We start from the raw sequence: 15,511 nt of genomic DNA, 5'->3' as shown, positions 1-15,511 counted from the left end.
GCCGCCCGCGGACCAGCCGGCCATGGCGACGCGTGCGGTGTCGATGGGGAGGGTGCCGTCCGAGAGGATGCAGCCGATCAGCGCTTCGAGGTCGTGGATGGCGGTGGGGAAGGGGCCGGTGGGGGCTTTGGTGTAGTCGAGGGCGATGACGAGGAAGCGGTGCCGTTGCCAAAGGATCTAAGCGTGATGCATAGCTCATGCCGATCAACAAGAGTGAGTACGAAGTAGTGCCGCGAGTTGCCCGATGGGCTAAGCCTCGTGTGTACGCTAATATGTTGAGGCCACGCATGATGCTGGTTTCATGGCTGGGGTACATGTGGATCTTCTGTGCCGGAGGGTTCCCCATGGGGTAAGCCACTCGTACCCCTTGTCCTGTAGGGCCGTCGGCAGCGGAGTCTGCCGTTTGACTACAGAGGGGGTCAAGGTCAAATGCTTGCCCAAATTACATATGATCGGTCCGAGAAGTGTGAGCTATGGATGGATCATGGCGTCCAACTTATGTACCAAATGCATCTGGCCCTACGCCCCCGGCGGGATTACAAGTGATCGGTCCGACGTCAATCCATGTTAGTGACTGGTGTGTCTGCCGATATGGAAATAGATCTGCAAGAAAATGAGAGAGTCTGGGGAATAGCTAGTTAGCTACCACCCTGGATTGGACGAGGCGAAGCTCATGCAATACCCATACCCTAAGTTCTCCGTCCGGTAACTCCACCGACAAACTGCCTGCGTACTGGCGGAGTTCAGTATGAGGAAGAACTCCGACACCCCTGCCCGTGGTAATTCCGTGGGGTAGCCAAGGGACGGAGATCGACATGCTGGGGGACCTGGGTGCCTTGCGGGGTACATGCGAGCGTTCTTCCCCTGGCGCCCTATGTTCGATGGAGGGAACCGCCTCTTAGGGATCTACTAGTCTTTGCAGATTTGATGGCAGTACTACGGAGAGACTCGTCGTGGTATACGTGTATTCCCTTCCGGCATTGCTACGTACAGGAATTCGTCCGGGGGAAGGACATCTCTGCCGATGGTACTGATGTCATGTCTCGAAGAGATCGGCCGCTGTTCGGCCATATTTGCAAAGGCAAGAGGGCAGGGTTTAATTTTCAAGATACTAGAAACATAGTTTAGAGAGGTGCCGGGCCTTGTATAAATATATCTTAGGGGGTGGCCGTCAACGACCATCTTCTTTCTAGTCAGCATCTCATTCTCCACGCCGCCTCCGTTCACTTTACCACGCTCTTTCTCATTCTACTCGACGGCACGAGCAATCGCCCGCCTGCAATTATGAAGCAATTCACTGCCCTCTCCCTCATCTCCCTCGCTACTGCGGTGAAAGGGCATGGGTACATGGTCAGCCCTGCCAGCCGAACTCGTCAAGGATTCGAGGTATGCCACACTTTCACTCCATGTCCCGGTTCCGAAGCTAACACCCTTCACAGGACGGCACTGACACCTGTCCCGAGTGCACCATTCTGGAACCCGTCCAATCGTGGCCCGACCTCGACGCCGCCACCGTCGGCCGTAGCGGGCCCTGCGGCTACAACGCCCGCGTGAGCGTCGACTACAACCAGCCCGGCAAGGCCTGGGGCAACGAAGTCGTCGAGACCTACGCGGCCGGCGACGTCATCACGGTCCAGTGGTGCGTCGACCACAACGGCGACCACGGCGGCATGTTCACCTACCGCATCTGCCAGGACCAGGCCCTCGTCGACAAGTTCACCGACCCCTCGTACCTCCCTACCGAGGCCGAGAAGCAGGCGGCCGAGGACTGCTTCAACGAGGGCGTCCTGAGCTGCGGTGATGTCGACGGGCAGGACTGCTCGTACAGCCCGGACTGCTCCGAGGGCGCTGCGTGCTGGCGCAACGACTGGTTCACGTGCGAGAAGTTCGGAGAGGGGAGTTGCAAGGGCGTTGACGGTGCGGCCCTCAACTCGTGCGCGACCACCATTGCGGGCGGATACACGGTCACGAAGCAGGTCAAGCTGCCTGACTACTCGTCCAAGCACACGCTGCTATCCTTCAAGTGGAACTCGTTCCAGACGGGCCAGATCTACTTGTCCTGCGCAGACATTGCCATCACCGGCGGTTCCGGCGGAGGTGCCTCGTCGAATTCCACTCGCTAGTTGGTTCACTTAGTTGGTCCCCTACGGGTTCCAGTCCCGGGTCTTTCTCCCAAGGGATCTGTGGCGCTGGGGCGGAGTAGATCTTCCTTGAGGTTGGCTGGATTGGGGGAGTGGATGGGTTGGACAAAGCCGATATGATGTACACCGGATGAGTAGGTTGTTTCTGCCTTTCAGGGGTAATGAACATTGATATGGGAATTGCTGCGCAACCTGTTAAAATAAATATGTGGATTTGATACTCTTTACCAACGCCACTACAAAACGATTTCTTGTTCATTCTATGGCTGGCGTGCTATTTCCGCCCCAAGACACAATGGAATATGTGCCTGCTCAGAATGGAAAAAGACAACGGACCTGCCATACTAGGGCTTCATGTTGTTATTTGGAAGTTGCGGTGATGTTGCCGCTCTTCCCCGGATTAGAATGCGGCAGTGCCCGGTTCTTCAGTTTCATCTTACCATTACTAGGTATGTTTTACTACCATACATGCCTTTCTTCCACGTTGCCCTGTACAGTTATCTTGACGTATATCTAACAAATCAACCGCCCGCGCATACAACCTCCCTCGCATTTAGCAACCATGTGCTTCGTCCCCGTGATCCGCTACGCGTGTTGCGGGAGCATCATGTACGCCCTCACAGGACTTCCCATCATCAGGCCTTGCCGGGCTGCAATAATGAACGGAACCATCAACCGCCTCCGAGACGATTCCGGATGGACGGGGTGCTTGGAGCGCCATTTCGAAGACACGGACTCTCCAACGGCTTTGAAGTTATGGTTCCCGCTCTTATGCCACCAATGCCGAGCCGCTCAGAGGTTCGACGTGGTGCGGAATAACGCCCGGAAGTGCTCCGAATTCGTGGAAGAAGCCTTGCTCAGGATGGAGGACCGCCGCATCGACATACCGTCGGCAATAAAAGCGGCCTACATGGACGTGATTCTCCTTCTTCCCGAGGTGGGCGCCTACGCCCGGCTGTCGGTGAACGGTCAGAACGCCGAAGCCGAGAGGACACAGGACTATGCGAGGGCGGTGACGGCGTACAAGAGATACCTGATCGCAATCGGGTCGCTTTGTCGGATCCAATGACTGCTTGGGAGTCCCCTCCCGCCGGATGTGATGGAGAATCCCGCTCCGTCTAGAGTCCTTTGGGATCCCGCACAATTGGAGGAGCTGTGGAAACTCGCCCGACTGGAGGTACCGGATGCGATCTGCGACCCATGGAATGGCACACACGTACCGGAGGGAAGCACTGCCGTTCAGCAGAGCACAGGTCCTTCGGGAAGCCTCCAGCCGGAGGATATTGGGTACCCATGGGAGGACATGCTGAGGGTGGAGGGAACTGCACTAGAGGGAGCCGTACCGGAGGGAGCAGCACCGGAGGGAAACACTGCCGTTCAGCCGAGCACAGGTTCTCCGGGAGGCGCTAACCCTTTTTTGAGCGAAGATCCCCATGGACGTGTTCCCCCATTTCGGCAGCGCGGGCGTTCTTCTTAATGTCAAGAGTTGGGCGAGTTCACTCCCTCTTGTTTACCGCCGCGAGCCCAACACCGTGGAGTACTTACACAGCGACTTGGATCAGCGGAACACACATACGAGCAAGAGGAGGAAGTTGGAGCGCTCTGATTCGGGATGAGTTAACCTGGAATGATTTAAGGAGACAGCGTCACAAACAGCCTTTCGATCATTGAATCACTTAAAGGTTTTTCGAGACCCAGCGCTTTGTGACCACGTAATCGAATACCACGCCCAACGCCATGCCAGCCTCTTCTGCCCTGTCATAACCTCATACTTTACGTTTCGTATCCTCATATACCGCACCCACAGCATCACTCGCTCCAGACCAACACGCGCCACCTCCAACCCTGCAGCATCTTGACGTCGTCCTCGCTCAGCTCCTCACGACCCCCCTCCACCTTAGCCATGAGGCGGTTCAGCCGCTTCGACACCGTCTTGGCCACGCGCAGAGAGACCTCGTTCGTAAACACATACAGCACGGCAAACACGAAGAAGGCGATGGTTCCCAGGCCCGGGCGGTGGGTGGCGGCCAGGATGCGCGAGACCAGGTTCTTGCTCTTCTTGAAGGCGTACTCGGTCCGGTTGGACGACTCGTCTCCGTCCTCGTGCTCGCCTCTGCGGCGGCGGAAGAGCCGCTTGACGAGGGGGAGGAAGGAGGCGCTGGTGGGGAGGGGCGTGGTTAGCACGAGTCGGGTTGGTCAGGTCAGGTCAGGTGAAGTCATTCCCTTCCACCGCACACGAAAGGCTCACCCAGCCCTCCTCCAAAAGGAGAATCACCACCTACAGCAAGGGAAGGGACAACAACAAGGACAGAAAAGAAAACGAAAACCACTTACACAATCCCCCCCACCGCAAACCGCCGCCACCTCTCCCCCTCCGCCTTGCCCACCACGGCCTCCACCCGCGCCTGCAACCCCCTCAACCCCATCAACACCAGCCCCGTCTGCAAACGCCGCCGAGTCTCCACCTCCGCCGCCGCCGGGTCCACCTTCCCATGCCCATTCACCATCCCAGTCCCAACCCCATTCACACCCATCACCCCAACACCACCCCCAGTTCCACTCCCAACCCCATTCACCGTCGCCATCCCCACGCCGACGCCGTTGATGCCCAGGCCGGTGCCCCCGCCGCCAACACCGCCGCCGCTGCTGCCGTTGACAGTGGTGAGCATGGCCTGCTGGCGGCGCACGGCGAGGAGTTCGCGGAGGGCGGTTTCGGCGGTGTCGCGGCTGGATTTGAGTGTGGGGGGATTGCTGGTGTTATTATTGTTGTTGTTGGTGGTGGTGGCGGTGGTGGTGGTGGCAGGAGGGTTCTGGAGGGTGTTGGTGGCGGTGGTGGTGATTGGGGGGGCTGCTGGTGGTTGTTGGGGTGCTGCCGCTCCTGGTGGTGGTGCGGCTGATGCGGGTGCTGCTGTTGCTGCCGTTGTGGGGAGTGGGTAGGTGTTGGGCTGGTTGTAGTCGTAACCGTAGCCGTAACCATCGCCATAGCCATAGCCTTGGTTGGTGGGGGGGTAGTTGGAGGTGGGGGCTGGGTAGTAGGGCTGGGTGGGGGCGATGGGCTCGAACTTGGGGTCCGGCCCGGACATGGGTCGCGGGGAGACGTGGGAGAGGTCTTGGAAGGGGTTGTGATACAGGGTTGGGGAGCCGGCGGTGTAGTTGGCCGCTGGTGCTGGCGGGGGCTGCGAGTGTGGGTACGAGGCAGGAGGGGGCTCTGAGGCCGGGTGAGCCCGGACCGGCGCGGAGGTGGTTTCTGGGACGTCGGGACGGGGCCGGTAGGGGAGAGTCGAAGAGCGGGGAGGACGGTCAGACAGGTCCTCCTCGGTGTACAATGGCCGACGGGAATTAGAAGTTACGGGTTCGGGCTTGGGGTCATTATATCGGTCAATGGTGAGATCCGAAACCCGAGGTCCAGGTGGACTCGGCAGTCGGTTGGTCTCATAACGGTCAACAGCGGGCCTATCCGATTGATCAACTTGGGGACGAGACTGAGATTGAGATTGGGAATCAGATCGAAGACGAGGTCGAGATTGGCGGGGGGAATCCATGGTGTTGTGCTGGTGGTGTGGCTTGGTGCCGTGGTGCTGCTAAGGCGAGGGCGAAAAATAATACGATCGGTCACTGTGAAGGGGACAATTCTAGATGCGCTTTTTTACGAGATGGCGATTTGTGTCAAGCAAAGAGGTTGCTTTTGATGCCAACATCAGACGAACGTCATGTTGGGTTGAACGGATGAAGTGGGGATCGGGGGACAACAGCCGACAGAGCATGTGGCAATTGATTTGTGGGGCCAGACAGACCATCATTGAATTCCCACTTTTCCCAATCCATCGAACGGTGCCGTTGGCACTCTACGGTGCGTTGCAGGGGTTTGCACTAACAATTTGATAGAGCGTAAACGTAAATTTAATGCGGTCCTTAACATTAGCACAGTGCATTCTGCTAGTTACAGGTTTTTTTATTGGCGCACAATTTCTGCAGGCATTTTGCCTCTGTCAAACAATGGGCCGCGCCCTACATAAATGGCAAGATGCTTCGCGCTTTACACCGAGATCCGTCTCAGCTCGGTCGTGCTTTGAGAAACCGTGGATTCCAACAGCTTCAAAGCAGCAACCCTGGCCCGCTGCACCTGCGAGATTTCATTGCCCAGTTGAGCAAAACTCCCCAAGCTGCTGCCTTGGCGCCAATCACACGCAGGGAGTCATGCGAAGAGGATTCGTCATCATTTGAGTCACTTCTGCCTAGAAAACGGTGGTGAGGGACGTCATTTATTGTAGTAGCCAATCAAGCCCGGGGAGCCATCCCAAGGCTGACACACCCCGCAGCGCGGACATGGAGGCAGCCAAAGTTCGGTCCCGCGCGATGCATCGCACAATTAGGTAAGTGAAGTTGAAGTAACTATAAGTACCTTACCTGCCAGATGCCTGGACCCCAACTCTTCTTCGTTCTATTCTTCGGTGATTCATTCCAATCGCAATTGATTTTTCAACCACCAATCCCATCGTGACTTTCGAAGAGAATCAAGCATCAAACAAGTCGCATCAGTGATCACACCACCTCACCTGCACGCTACCCACCGTCGCAGACTCGAAGATGGACGGTCCCTACAAGCAGGACTTCCATGTCCGAAACCTGCCCACCCGGTCCGTCACTCTTTTCCCGACACGGGCCCAAATCGTTCGCGAAATCAAACAAGTCAGCCTCAAGGTATGCTCTTCCGGATCCCATGGTAAAAACCCGTACTAACAAACATTCAGCCCGGTTCCAATGAGATCACCGTCGTTGGTGTGACCCCGACTGCTGATGAGCATTCCATCAAGGTCGAGGGCACCGGCTCGGCTACCATCACCGACATTTCTGTTGAGTTGCTGCCAAATCGGGACATTTTTCAAGAGATCTATCCCGACTCCGATTCTGAGCAGGATGAGGATGAATCCGAGGAAGACGATGACGACCAAGAGAAGGCCAACGTCGCCATCGAGGAGGTGCGCGAGAAGTTGGCAGCCCTAAAAGACGAACAAAAGGCCGCCAAGGAGATCATCGCCAGCGCTGAGAGCCGTCTGAAGATCATCGACTCGTACAGCAACTCGCTCCACCCTAGGGACGGGGTCGACATCGAGGCCAGCGTGGAGACCTACCGCAAGGAGCGCGAGAAGGTGTTTCGGGACCACGTGGATGGCACAGCTCGCGAACGCGCCGTGGCAAAGGAAATAGCCACTTTGCAGCGCGAAGCGACCCGTCTCGATAAGCTCCAGGCGAAGGAAAAGAAGAAAGCTGCCAAAGAGAAGGCCAAGATCTGGAAGGCCAAGGAGAAGTTGAGGGAGAAGCAGCGCCGCCGTGACGACGAGCAGAAGAAGGAAAAGCTTCGTATTCGGAAGGAGCGCGAGCAGTTCTGGCCGCGCTCTTGCTACAGCGTCCGTATCACCCTCGATGCCGGCGCCAACTTCACCCCCGGCTCGTCCCGGCGTAGCTCCATCGCCAGCGCTGCCGACGTGCAGGTCGCCTCCAAGTACCCCAAGGACGATGAGGCCAGCATGATTTGCGACTTGACAATCTCGTACGTCACGTCGTCCGCGTTCTGGGCCCCCAGCTACGACCTGTCGTTATCATCCACGACCAACACGGCCACGCTCAGCTTCGACGCGCGCCTCACCAACATGACGTCCGAGACCTGGGCCAACAGCAAGGTGACGCTCAGCACGTCGCAAGCCAATTTCTCAGGTCTTCAGGACGACACCCCGACGCTCGTACCTTGGCGCCTAAAAGTCGTCGGCAAGGGCGGCCCCTGGGACGGACAAGACATTGCCCACAGCCATGAGGAACGGAATGAGAAGAATGTCTGGAACGCCCAGCAAAATGCCATGGTGGCCCAGAGGCCACGCGCTGGTCTTTTCGGGTTGGGCCAGGCACAGCCAATGCAACAGCAAATGCAGCAGCAAATGCAGCAGTTGAACCACGTCATGGCCTCACACAAGGCCCCTGTCCCTCCGCAAGCCCAAAATGTGGATTTCGGCATGAGGACCTTCTTCGCGTCGGGCTCTAACGCCAACGCCATATCCAATACCGTGGCCCATACTGACAACATCCAGACTGAATCCGCCTTTGGCAGAGCAGCGCCTCAGTCAAGACCTGCCCCTGCCGCTAGTCTCTTCGGCGGAGCAGCGCGTCAAGTAGGACCCGCCGCTACCGGCGGTCTCTTCGGCGGAGCAGCGCCTCGATCAACCGGATTCGCCCAGCCGTCCACCGTCAACCCCACGGCATTCGGCCGCAGCCAAACGGAGGAAGTCTCCACCGCCAACGAGGAGTACTCCGCTCCGGGGGCCAACAATCCGGACGACTTTGACGCGCAAACCATGCTCGAGCCCATCCCGGAGCTCACCTTCCAGGACTCCTCCTTCGAAGAAACCGGCCTCACCGCCACCTACGACCTGCCGCACACCAAGACCCTCAAACCCTCCCCGACCCCCTCCAAACAACGCGTCGCGCGCGTCTCCTTCACCAACGTCACCTTCTCCCGCACCGTCGTCGCCAAGTACAAGCCCGCCGCCTACCTGCGCGCGCGCCTGCGCAACACCAGCAAACTCACCCTCCTCCGCGGCCCCACGGGGCTCACCCTCGACGGCACCTTCCTGGGCCGCTCGACCCTCCCGCGCTGCAGCGCCGGCGACGGCTTCCACGTGCCGCTCGGCGTCGACCCGGCCATCCGCGTCTCGTACCCCAAGCCCGACGTCGCGCGCAGCACCACGGGCGTCTTCACCAAGGGCGAGAACAGCGTGTACACGCGCACCGTCACCCTGGTCAACACGCGCGCGGCCGCCGGCAAGGCGGTCGGCGTGACTGTGTTGGATCAGGTGCCCGTGCCGGAGGATGAGAAGATTCGCGTGGATGTGCTGCAGCCGGCGGGGTTGGGTGCCAGTGGCGGCGGGAAGGTGGTGGCGGCGGGAATGCCGGGGAGGGAGGGGAAGGAGGAGTTGGATTGGGGGAAGGCGACGGCTAGTTTGAAGAAGGCGGGCGAGGTGCAGTGGGAGGTTTCGTTGAATGCGGGGAGGAGTGTCAAGTTGGTGTTGCAGTATGAGGTTGCGTTTCCGACGGGGGAGAGGGTTGCGCAGGTTTATTAGGGGTGATGGGTAGTGGGATTGGTTGGGGTCTGGTAGCGAGGATTTTCGTGTGGGCAGATTGTGTGCACGAGCGGTGTGGTGTAATTTAGGTAGCGCAGATGGCTCCGGCTTTGACTGGAATTCGCAATCAATTGTGGATAAACCAGAGTGTTCCCTGCATCGTAGTGAGTTTAATGATATATTCGAAATTTTGAATGATGTCTGGTGGCTGTGGTGGTTGTCCGAGTTGACAATCCTGGTTAGCCTCTAGCGTAATGGTTCATGATGGACCCCAGGAACGCTTCAATACAAGTTGTAAGCAATACCCAAAACGTTCGCTGTATTTATGGTAGCTGTACCGCTACCACAAGGCAGTGGAAGAGAAAAAAATTGATTAAGACATTGATCACGAGCCAGAGGGAAACTTTTAAGTAGAATGAATTATTAAATATTACTATCCCAAACCCTGGGCAATTCATTCTAGAATTCCTTGATCCTTAAAACTCAATGAACTCGGAAGCAGATGGAGCAGATGAAGCTAGAAAATTCAATGAATTCAATGCTCAGGGCCCAACCAGGCTACGCTATGCTTCTAAAATGCACGCTTGTGTCTGCCCCAATGAAGTTTGCCGGTGCCTACCGAGGAACTCCGAAATCTACCATGCCATGCTATGATGCCAAACGCCATGAAACCTGTTGGAAAATGACATTCAGATGGAAAGATGGGGAGAAAGAATCGATCGATCTTCTTCCACCGCTTCTCAGAGTTCTTTAGAGCAAGTGGCTTCATCCTATTAAATCTTTCCTTTGTCTTCTTGAGTTAACCCGAGTCTTTGTGCTGCCAAAATTCTATGAAACTGTTTCCGGGTGTCATGACCGTTTCCGGTTCGATGTCTGTTTCCGGTACCATGGCTGTTCAACAGCTGGTATCCGCCAGAAAGTCCTATGTGGTTAATCCAACAAAACCCAAAGATCTCCGTGCCAGAGGTGCCCCGTGTTTACCAACTTGAAGCGTCCCATATGGGGGTTGAGTAAATCTCGCCTCCACGGAGTTGAGGGTGAAATCCAACGACCTTGTATTTAGTCTGACCACCACTGTCCTCCTCACCATTGGCCCTCGCATTCTCGGTCTCGGTCTCCTCACTCTCGGTCTCCTCGCCTTCCTCGCTGTCGACTTCCTCGTTATCGGTCTCCTCGCCCAGACCGCAGCTGTTCTCCTTGCTGCCGATCCCCAGTCTCTCAGCCTCCTCGTCTTGACCGCTGTTGTCCTCCTCACTCTCATCCTCCCCCACTTGCAGGCCCAAAAGCTTATCTCTCATCTCCTCCATCGACTTGCTCGACTTGTAGATTTTGTCAATCCACTCTTCCCTCTCCTTAAGTGACTCGATTGGCCTGGCCTTGCTGGTCTCTCCCTCGGGCCTGGCCTCTGAGTCAGGTTCGATGCACATCTTTTGCTTCTCCTTAAGTCGCTGACGTTTCGCCCGAGCGGCCTCGTCATTTTCCTCGGCCTCTTCCATCTGGTTCGGCGGCTGGATTTCTGTGCGGGAGCTGTCCCACTTCTTGATGCCTAGGCTGGCGGAGAATTCGAGGCTACGGAGATGCTTGAAAAAAAGCTCGTCGGACTTTTTATTGAGCTCGTAATGCGCGTGCCGCACTTGGGCGTCAATGTGGGGGAACTGGGAGAGGTGGAAAACGTAGCCCTCCGAGATGATCTTGTTGCCCGCCTGGTCGTGCCACTCCGAAGTTTCGACCTTGTAACCGAGTTGGTTGTCGACCTCGGTCTCGGGACCGACCTGTGCGAAGAGCGAGACCCATTGTTGGGGGGCGTCGCGGGGAAGGAAGGCCCCGGGTTCCAAGAATAGGACGAAGTCCCCCGGGGAGAAGTGGCGGTTCTTGTCAGTCACCACCTCCAGCCGTCAATCGTCAAGATGCGCAAGTCGTTGGCTAGCACATCCACGCGATTGATGTAGCGGACGGTGGCCAGCGAGCAGGTGGAGCTGGGTTCGGGTTTGAGGCCTGGCTGAGGGTCCGTTGGTGGTGAGCCGCAAGAAGAACTCGCCTGGTTGAGTGTTTTGGGCGAGCTCACGGCCTGGGAGGAGTCGGCGATCGCATCCTCGAGCCAACGGCACAACTCGTCAGAACCCATGGCTAGAAGAATGAAGACGATGGGCTGATTGGTTGTTTGGAAGAAGAAAAGTTATCATAAAAAAGAATTATGATGGAGCAGAAGAGGAAAAGAAGGGGGAAAAGGGGGGGCTGGGCAAGACTATATAGACCACCAATTTTCGCCACTGCTGAGTGCTGATTCAAAAAATTGGTGCCGAATATTCGAATCACTTGTGGCCAGTGAATAAATGGGCAAGCCAATCAGCAAGGCAACATCCATCTAAGTGGCAATTAGGCGAAAGCAGCCTCACTCTAGATGTGCCATGATTGATGTGCATGTCAGGCAGACAGATGTGAGGTGTCCGCATCTTCCGCCTCGGTACCTATTCAAACTATAGCACTAACAATAAGAATCCTGTCACAATATGATCGTCGGTACCGGTCGCGCCGTTTTTAATTAAGCCACGGCGTCAGCAACCTCCATCGTCGATGTGGCACGCGTCTCGCTGCTCTTCTCCTTGCTCCCTCGCAAAACTGCGGAAGCATCGAAAACTTCCATCGTCGATGTGGCACAGGCCTCATTACTCTTCTTCTTGCTCCGTGGCAAAAACCAGGGAGGCATCGTCAACTTCCATCGTCGAGCTGGTACGGGCCTCGCTGCCCTTCTGAACCTCGTTGCGCCCAGGCAAAGACCTGGGGGCGTGGGCAGAGGGGCGAAGCAGGGCAGAGGTTTTTAAGTGTCAATTTGAGAATTCCACCTATGGTTACCCCATGCTCGATGCTCCAGCCTCCACCTCCAACGTTCAGCAGGCAATCTGCCGCCAGCAAGTTGTTCCTGGCACTACATACCCGAACAGGAACCAGGCATACCATCTGCGTAAATAACCAATGTAATCACGACTCGAGCTGTGTGACCGATGTCGATGGTCCATAGTCATTGGATGCGGCTGGACTGGAGACTGGCAGATGGACCATGCGAACAAGGATTTAAGCTTCAAGAATCATCAAGTAAACTGCCAATCATTATGACCGTTTGCCATTTCATGATAATACATGCCCATTCCATGCCCATTCCATAATGGGCATGCCAGGTATTATTCTGTAAAAAATACCAATTGGTTCCCAAAACCTCGGGAGTTGGGACTAATAAACCCTGCATATTGACACGAATGAAGTCAACAAAGAGTTCACGCACGGGCCATGGTCACTTCAGAAAGGCAGAATGATTATGTAATTCACAGCGTTGTGGATCCCTGTCCGGTGCTAGCCTCTTTCTCAATATCGACCCACATTTCATTCAGATGCGTCGCGTTTTGTCTGGGTCGAGGGAGGGAAGTGCTCCTGCCTCAGCAGCTCACGCATCGCGCCTCTGCATTTCCATCTTCAACACGATCCTCTCTAAACCCCGCTTCTACACCTGCTTTAGGTACTCGATTGAATCCAATTATTCTGCCCAATTGCTGCAACCGTTAACAACCGTCAATTGTTGACCGTTAACCCACCCATTTCCCACCACTCCCCGGTTGTTGCGCGACCACACACAACCCCCATCTCGACTCGGCGCGCACGAGGCCGACCGATATGAAATAGCGCGACGGCGCCAACTTTATTCCCGATTATACCATGGCGGTACGGTCCGAGTCGCAGCAGGCGATATTCTCGTCCTACGCCCCGCGATTACGCACCTACAACAATGCCCTCCTCCAGCCTGTCCTCCCTGGCGCCGCCCCCGCGAACCCCCTCGCCCGCACCACCAAACGGGGGACAACCATCATAAATTATGCCGAAGATGGGTACGACGACTACGACGACGATGACGACGACAGCAGGCGGCGCCCTACCGGCTTGCGTAGCCTGCGCCGCGACGACAGCGCCACCAAGATCGACCCCAGTGAGAAGGTCGGCAAGGACACGGCGGAACCTGTCGAGGTGCAGGGGATCTACCGGGACTGGATGGGCAAGGTGCGCCCTAACCGGTCTGATGCCCAAAACTACGCCCAGGCTTGCCTCCCGCTCACCCTGATCCCCATCCGGATCGACCTCGACATTCCCGCCTTCACGCCACAGCCCGCCCTCGTCGCACCCGGGCCGGTGGATCCAACCCACCCCTTCTACAAGCCGCAGGAGACAACAGTACCCTACCGACTACGGGATACCTTTCTATGGAATCTACACGAGAGCTTGATTACCACCGACATGTTTGCGACGCAACTGGTCCAGGACCTCGACCTGCCCAACCGCGCGGCCGCCATTCCCGAGATAAGCAAACAAATACGCACCCAACTAGAAGAGTACGCCGGTGTCGCCCTCCACCCTCTCTTTCACTCGCACACGACTCGCGCGAGTGTGCCCGAGCCCTCAAAATCATCAGGACGGCTCGATTCCTCAACGCCAGCACCGAACCCGGCCCTGAGCCGCGCCGACACCCCGATGGGCAGCAACCACGTCCCCGCCACTCCGTCCCGACTCGGGGGCAGGCCGACCACACCCGCCGTTGTCCAAACCGCCCAGGGTGAAGTGACAGCCGCGGCGTCCCCGATGCCCCCGGACGCGGCCGACGACGACGGCAGCCCCGACGACACCTACCGCTGCATCATCAGCCTCAATATCAACCTCTCGTCGCAGGTCTACACGGACAAGTTTGAGTGGTCGCTCCTGCACCCGCCGGGCACGGCCGAGATCTTTGCCAAGCAGACATGCGCCGACCTCGGCCTACACGGCGAGTGGGTGCCCGCCATGACGCACGCCATCTACGAGGCCGTGCTCAAGTTGAAAAAGGAAGCCTGCGAGTCGGGCGGCCTGGTGGCCGGGTGGGGCGCGTCTGCCGCGGCCGCCGCCACCGCTGCTGCGGGCGGGACGCTTCCCGCGGGGTCGGGCGCCAACGAGTTTCCCAACGACGCGGCCGTCACGCGGGCGACGAGGGCGCGGGCTGGCGCTACGACCCGGAGCACCTCGCTGACGACTGGGAGCCCAAGCTCGAGGTGCTGAGTAAGGAGGAGATCGAGAAGCGCGAGGGCGACCGCGAGCGCCAGATCCGTCGCCTGCGGCGTGAAACGGCCCGGTTCAGTAGCAACACGGGTATGGCGGGGGGGATGCCCGCCGGGTTTGCGTTTTCCGGCCTGATTGAGCAGGAGGAGGAGCGCATGGGCCGCGGCGAGCGCAGCAAGAAGAAGAAGAAGCGGTTTAGGAGTTTGTCGCCGGCTGGGAGGCGGTCGGGCACCCCCGGGGGTAGGGGTACACCTGCTGCTGGGGAGGGTTATGGAGGGGGTGGGACGCTGTCGGAGCTGGAGAGGTCGACGTGGCGGTGCTCCCATTGTAGGGTCTGGGGTACCAGCGTGTGGGCGGTCAGGGACGGGCCGTTTGGGCCGAGGGTAAGCCATTTCTCTTTTCTTTTTGCATACCACTCCTTTTCACCTTCCCATCACATTCCCTTTTTCAGTCAACAAAAAAACCCATCTAAGAGAAACCATCACTAACAACCGCCCCCCACCCCAGACTCTCTGCAACAACTGCGGCTTCATGTACGAGCGCGACCGCAAGCTCCCCCGCTGGACCAAGATGCTCCCACGCCGGCGATGCCCGGCCGTTCTAGGCGGGCGGCAAGGGCTCCAAGCCGGACGGGGGCAGGCGGCAAGGGCGCCAGGCCCGACGTGGCCGCGGCAATGGCAGCGATCGTGGCAGAGGCAAAGGCAACGGCAATGGTAACCGGATATGACGGGGCCCTCCCGTCGACACCCCGCAAACTCCGCCGCCTGGCGCGCGAGGTGTCTTTTGGGCGGTGATGACTGCGGGGGGGATCGGTGGTGAGGGTTGGGGGTGTGTGCGCTGTTTTATTTGGCGTGGCATGGTTGGTGGCTATACTACATACTACGGGCAGGGTGGGATTTGTTACAGTGGTGTCGGAAAACTTTCGGGGAAGGGATGTGAGAATGGAGGGGTCCTCTCTTGGTATCTTTCTGTTCTAGAGGCCTGATCGAGTGTGCCCGTGTCGTGTAAGTGTAAGGAAGCAAGCACTGTACCCCTTTTATTGGGCGCAACGGGGTGTTGGTTGTGGTTGGGTGCTGTCCAGGCGTTCGATGGCTGATACACTGTGTACGAATTGTAGTTGGAAGAATAACCGTTCTCTTTATCAGTGGTCCTTACGGGCCTGCCGGCGACCGTGGAACCCGGCCG

At 57.6% G+C, this 15,511-nt stretch overlaps 6 protein-coding genes across 6 annotated transcripts; 4 read left to right on the top strand and 2 right to left on the bottom strand.

The window, feature by feature from the left end:
- Nucleotides 1–1,284: 1,284 nt before the first annotated feature.
- Nucleotides 1,285–2,123, top strand: CHGG_04965 (uncharacterized protein; the record flags this gene model as incomplete). The annotated part of the gene is made up of 2 exons (XM_001224178.1): nucleotides 1,285–1,386; nucleotides 1,440–2,123. The coding sequence occupies 2 exons, from the start codon at nucleotides 1,285–1,287 to the stop codon at nucleotides 2,121–2,123; spliced, it is 786 nt and encodes a 261-aa protein (XP_001224179.1).
- Nucleotides 2,124–2,703: 580 nt separating this feature from the next.
- On the top strand, nucleotides 2,704–3,210 carry CHGG_04964 (uncharacterized protein; the record flags this gene model as incomplete). Its single annotated transcript, XM_001224177.1, has 1 exon — nucleotides 2,704–3,210. The coding sequence occupies one exon, from the start codon at nucleotides 2,704–2,706 to the stop codon at nucleotides 3,208–3,210; it is 507 nt and encodes a 168-aa protein (XP_001224178.1).
- Nucleotides 3,211–3,950: 740 nt separating this feature from the next.
- Nucleotides 3,951–5,683, bottom strand: CHGG_04963 (uncharacterized protein; the record flags this gene model as incomplete). Its single annotated transcript, XM_001224176.1, has 2 exons — nucleotides 3,951–4,299; nucleotides 4,476–5,683. 2 exons carry the CDS (start codon nucleotides 5,681–5,683, stop codon nucleotides 3,951–3,953), a joined length of 1,557 nt encoding a protein of 518 aa, XP_001224177.1.
- Nucleotides 5,684–6,728: 1,045 nt separating this feature from the next.
- On the top strand, nucleotides 6,729–9,253 carry CHGG_04962 (uncharacterized protein; the record flags this gene model as incomplete). The annotated part of the gene is made up of 2 exons (XM_001224175.1): nucleotides 6,729–6,842; nucleotides 6,893–9,253. 2 exons carry the CDS (start codon nucleotides 6,729–6,731, stop codon nucleotides 9,251–9,253), a joined length of 2,475 nt encoding a protein of 824 aa, XP_001224176.1.
- Nucleotides 9,254–10,230: 977 nt separating this feature from the next.
- Nucleotides 10,231–11,378, bottom strand: CHGG_04961 (uncharacterized protein; the record flags this gene model as incomplete). Its single annotated transcript, XM_001224174.1, has 2 exons — nucleotides 10,231–11,139; nucleotides 11,319–11,378. 2 exons carry the CDS (start codon nucleotides 11,376–11,378, stop codon nucleotides 10,231–10,233), a joined length of 969 nt encoding a protein of 322 aa, XP_001224175.1.
- A 1,583-nt stretch (nucleotides 11,379–12,961) lies between these two features.
- On the top strand, nucleotides 12,962–15,043 carry CHGG_04960 (uncharacterized protein; the record flags this gene model as incomplete). The annotated part of the gene is made up of 3 exons (XM_001224173.1): nucleotides 12,962–14,242; nucleotides 14,308–14,709; nucleotides 14,834–15,043. 3 exons carry the CDS (start codon nucleotides 12,962–12,964, stop codon nucleotides 15,041–15,043), a joined length of 1,893 nt encoding a protein of 630 aa, XP_001224174.1.
- Between the last annotated feature and the right edge of the window lie 468 nt (nucleotides 15,044–15,511).

The sequence above is a fragment of the Chaetomium globosum genome, genomic scaffold (assembly GCF_000143365.1).
Source record: "Chaetomium globosum CBS 148.51 scaffold_4 genomic scaffold, whole genome shotgun sequence".
Classification (NCBI taxonomy): Eukaryota; Fungi; Ascomycota; class Sordariomycetes; order Sordariales; family Chaetomiaceae; genus Chaetomium; species Chaetomium globosum.
This window is presented reverse-complemented; position numbering and strand designations above follow the sequence as displayed.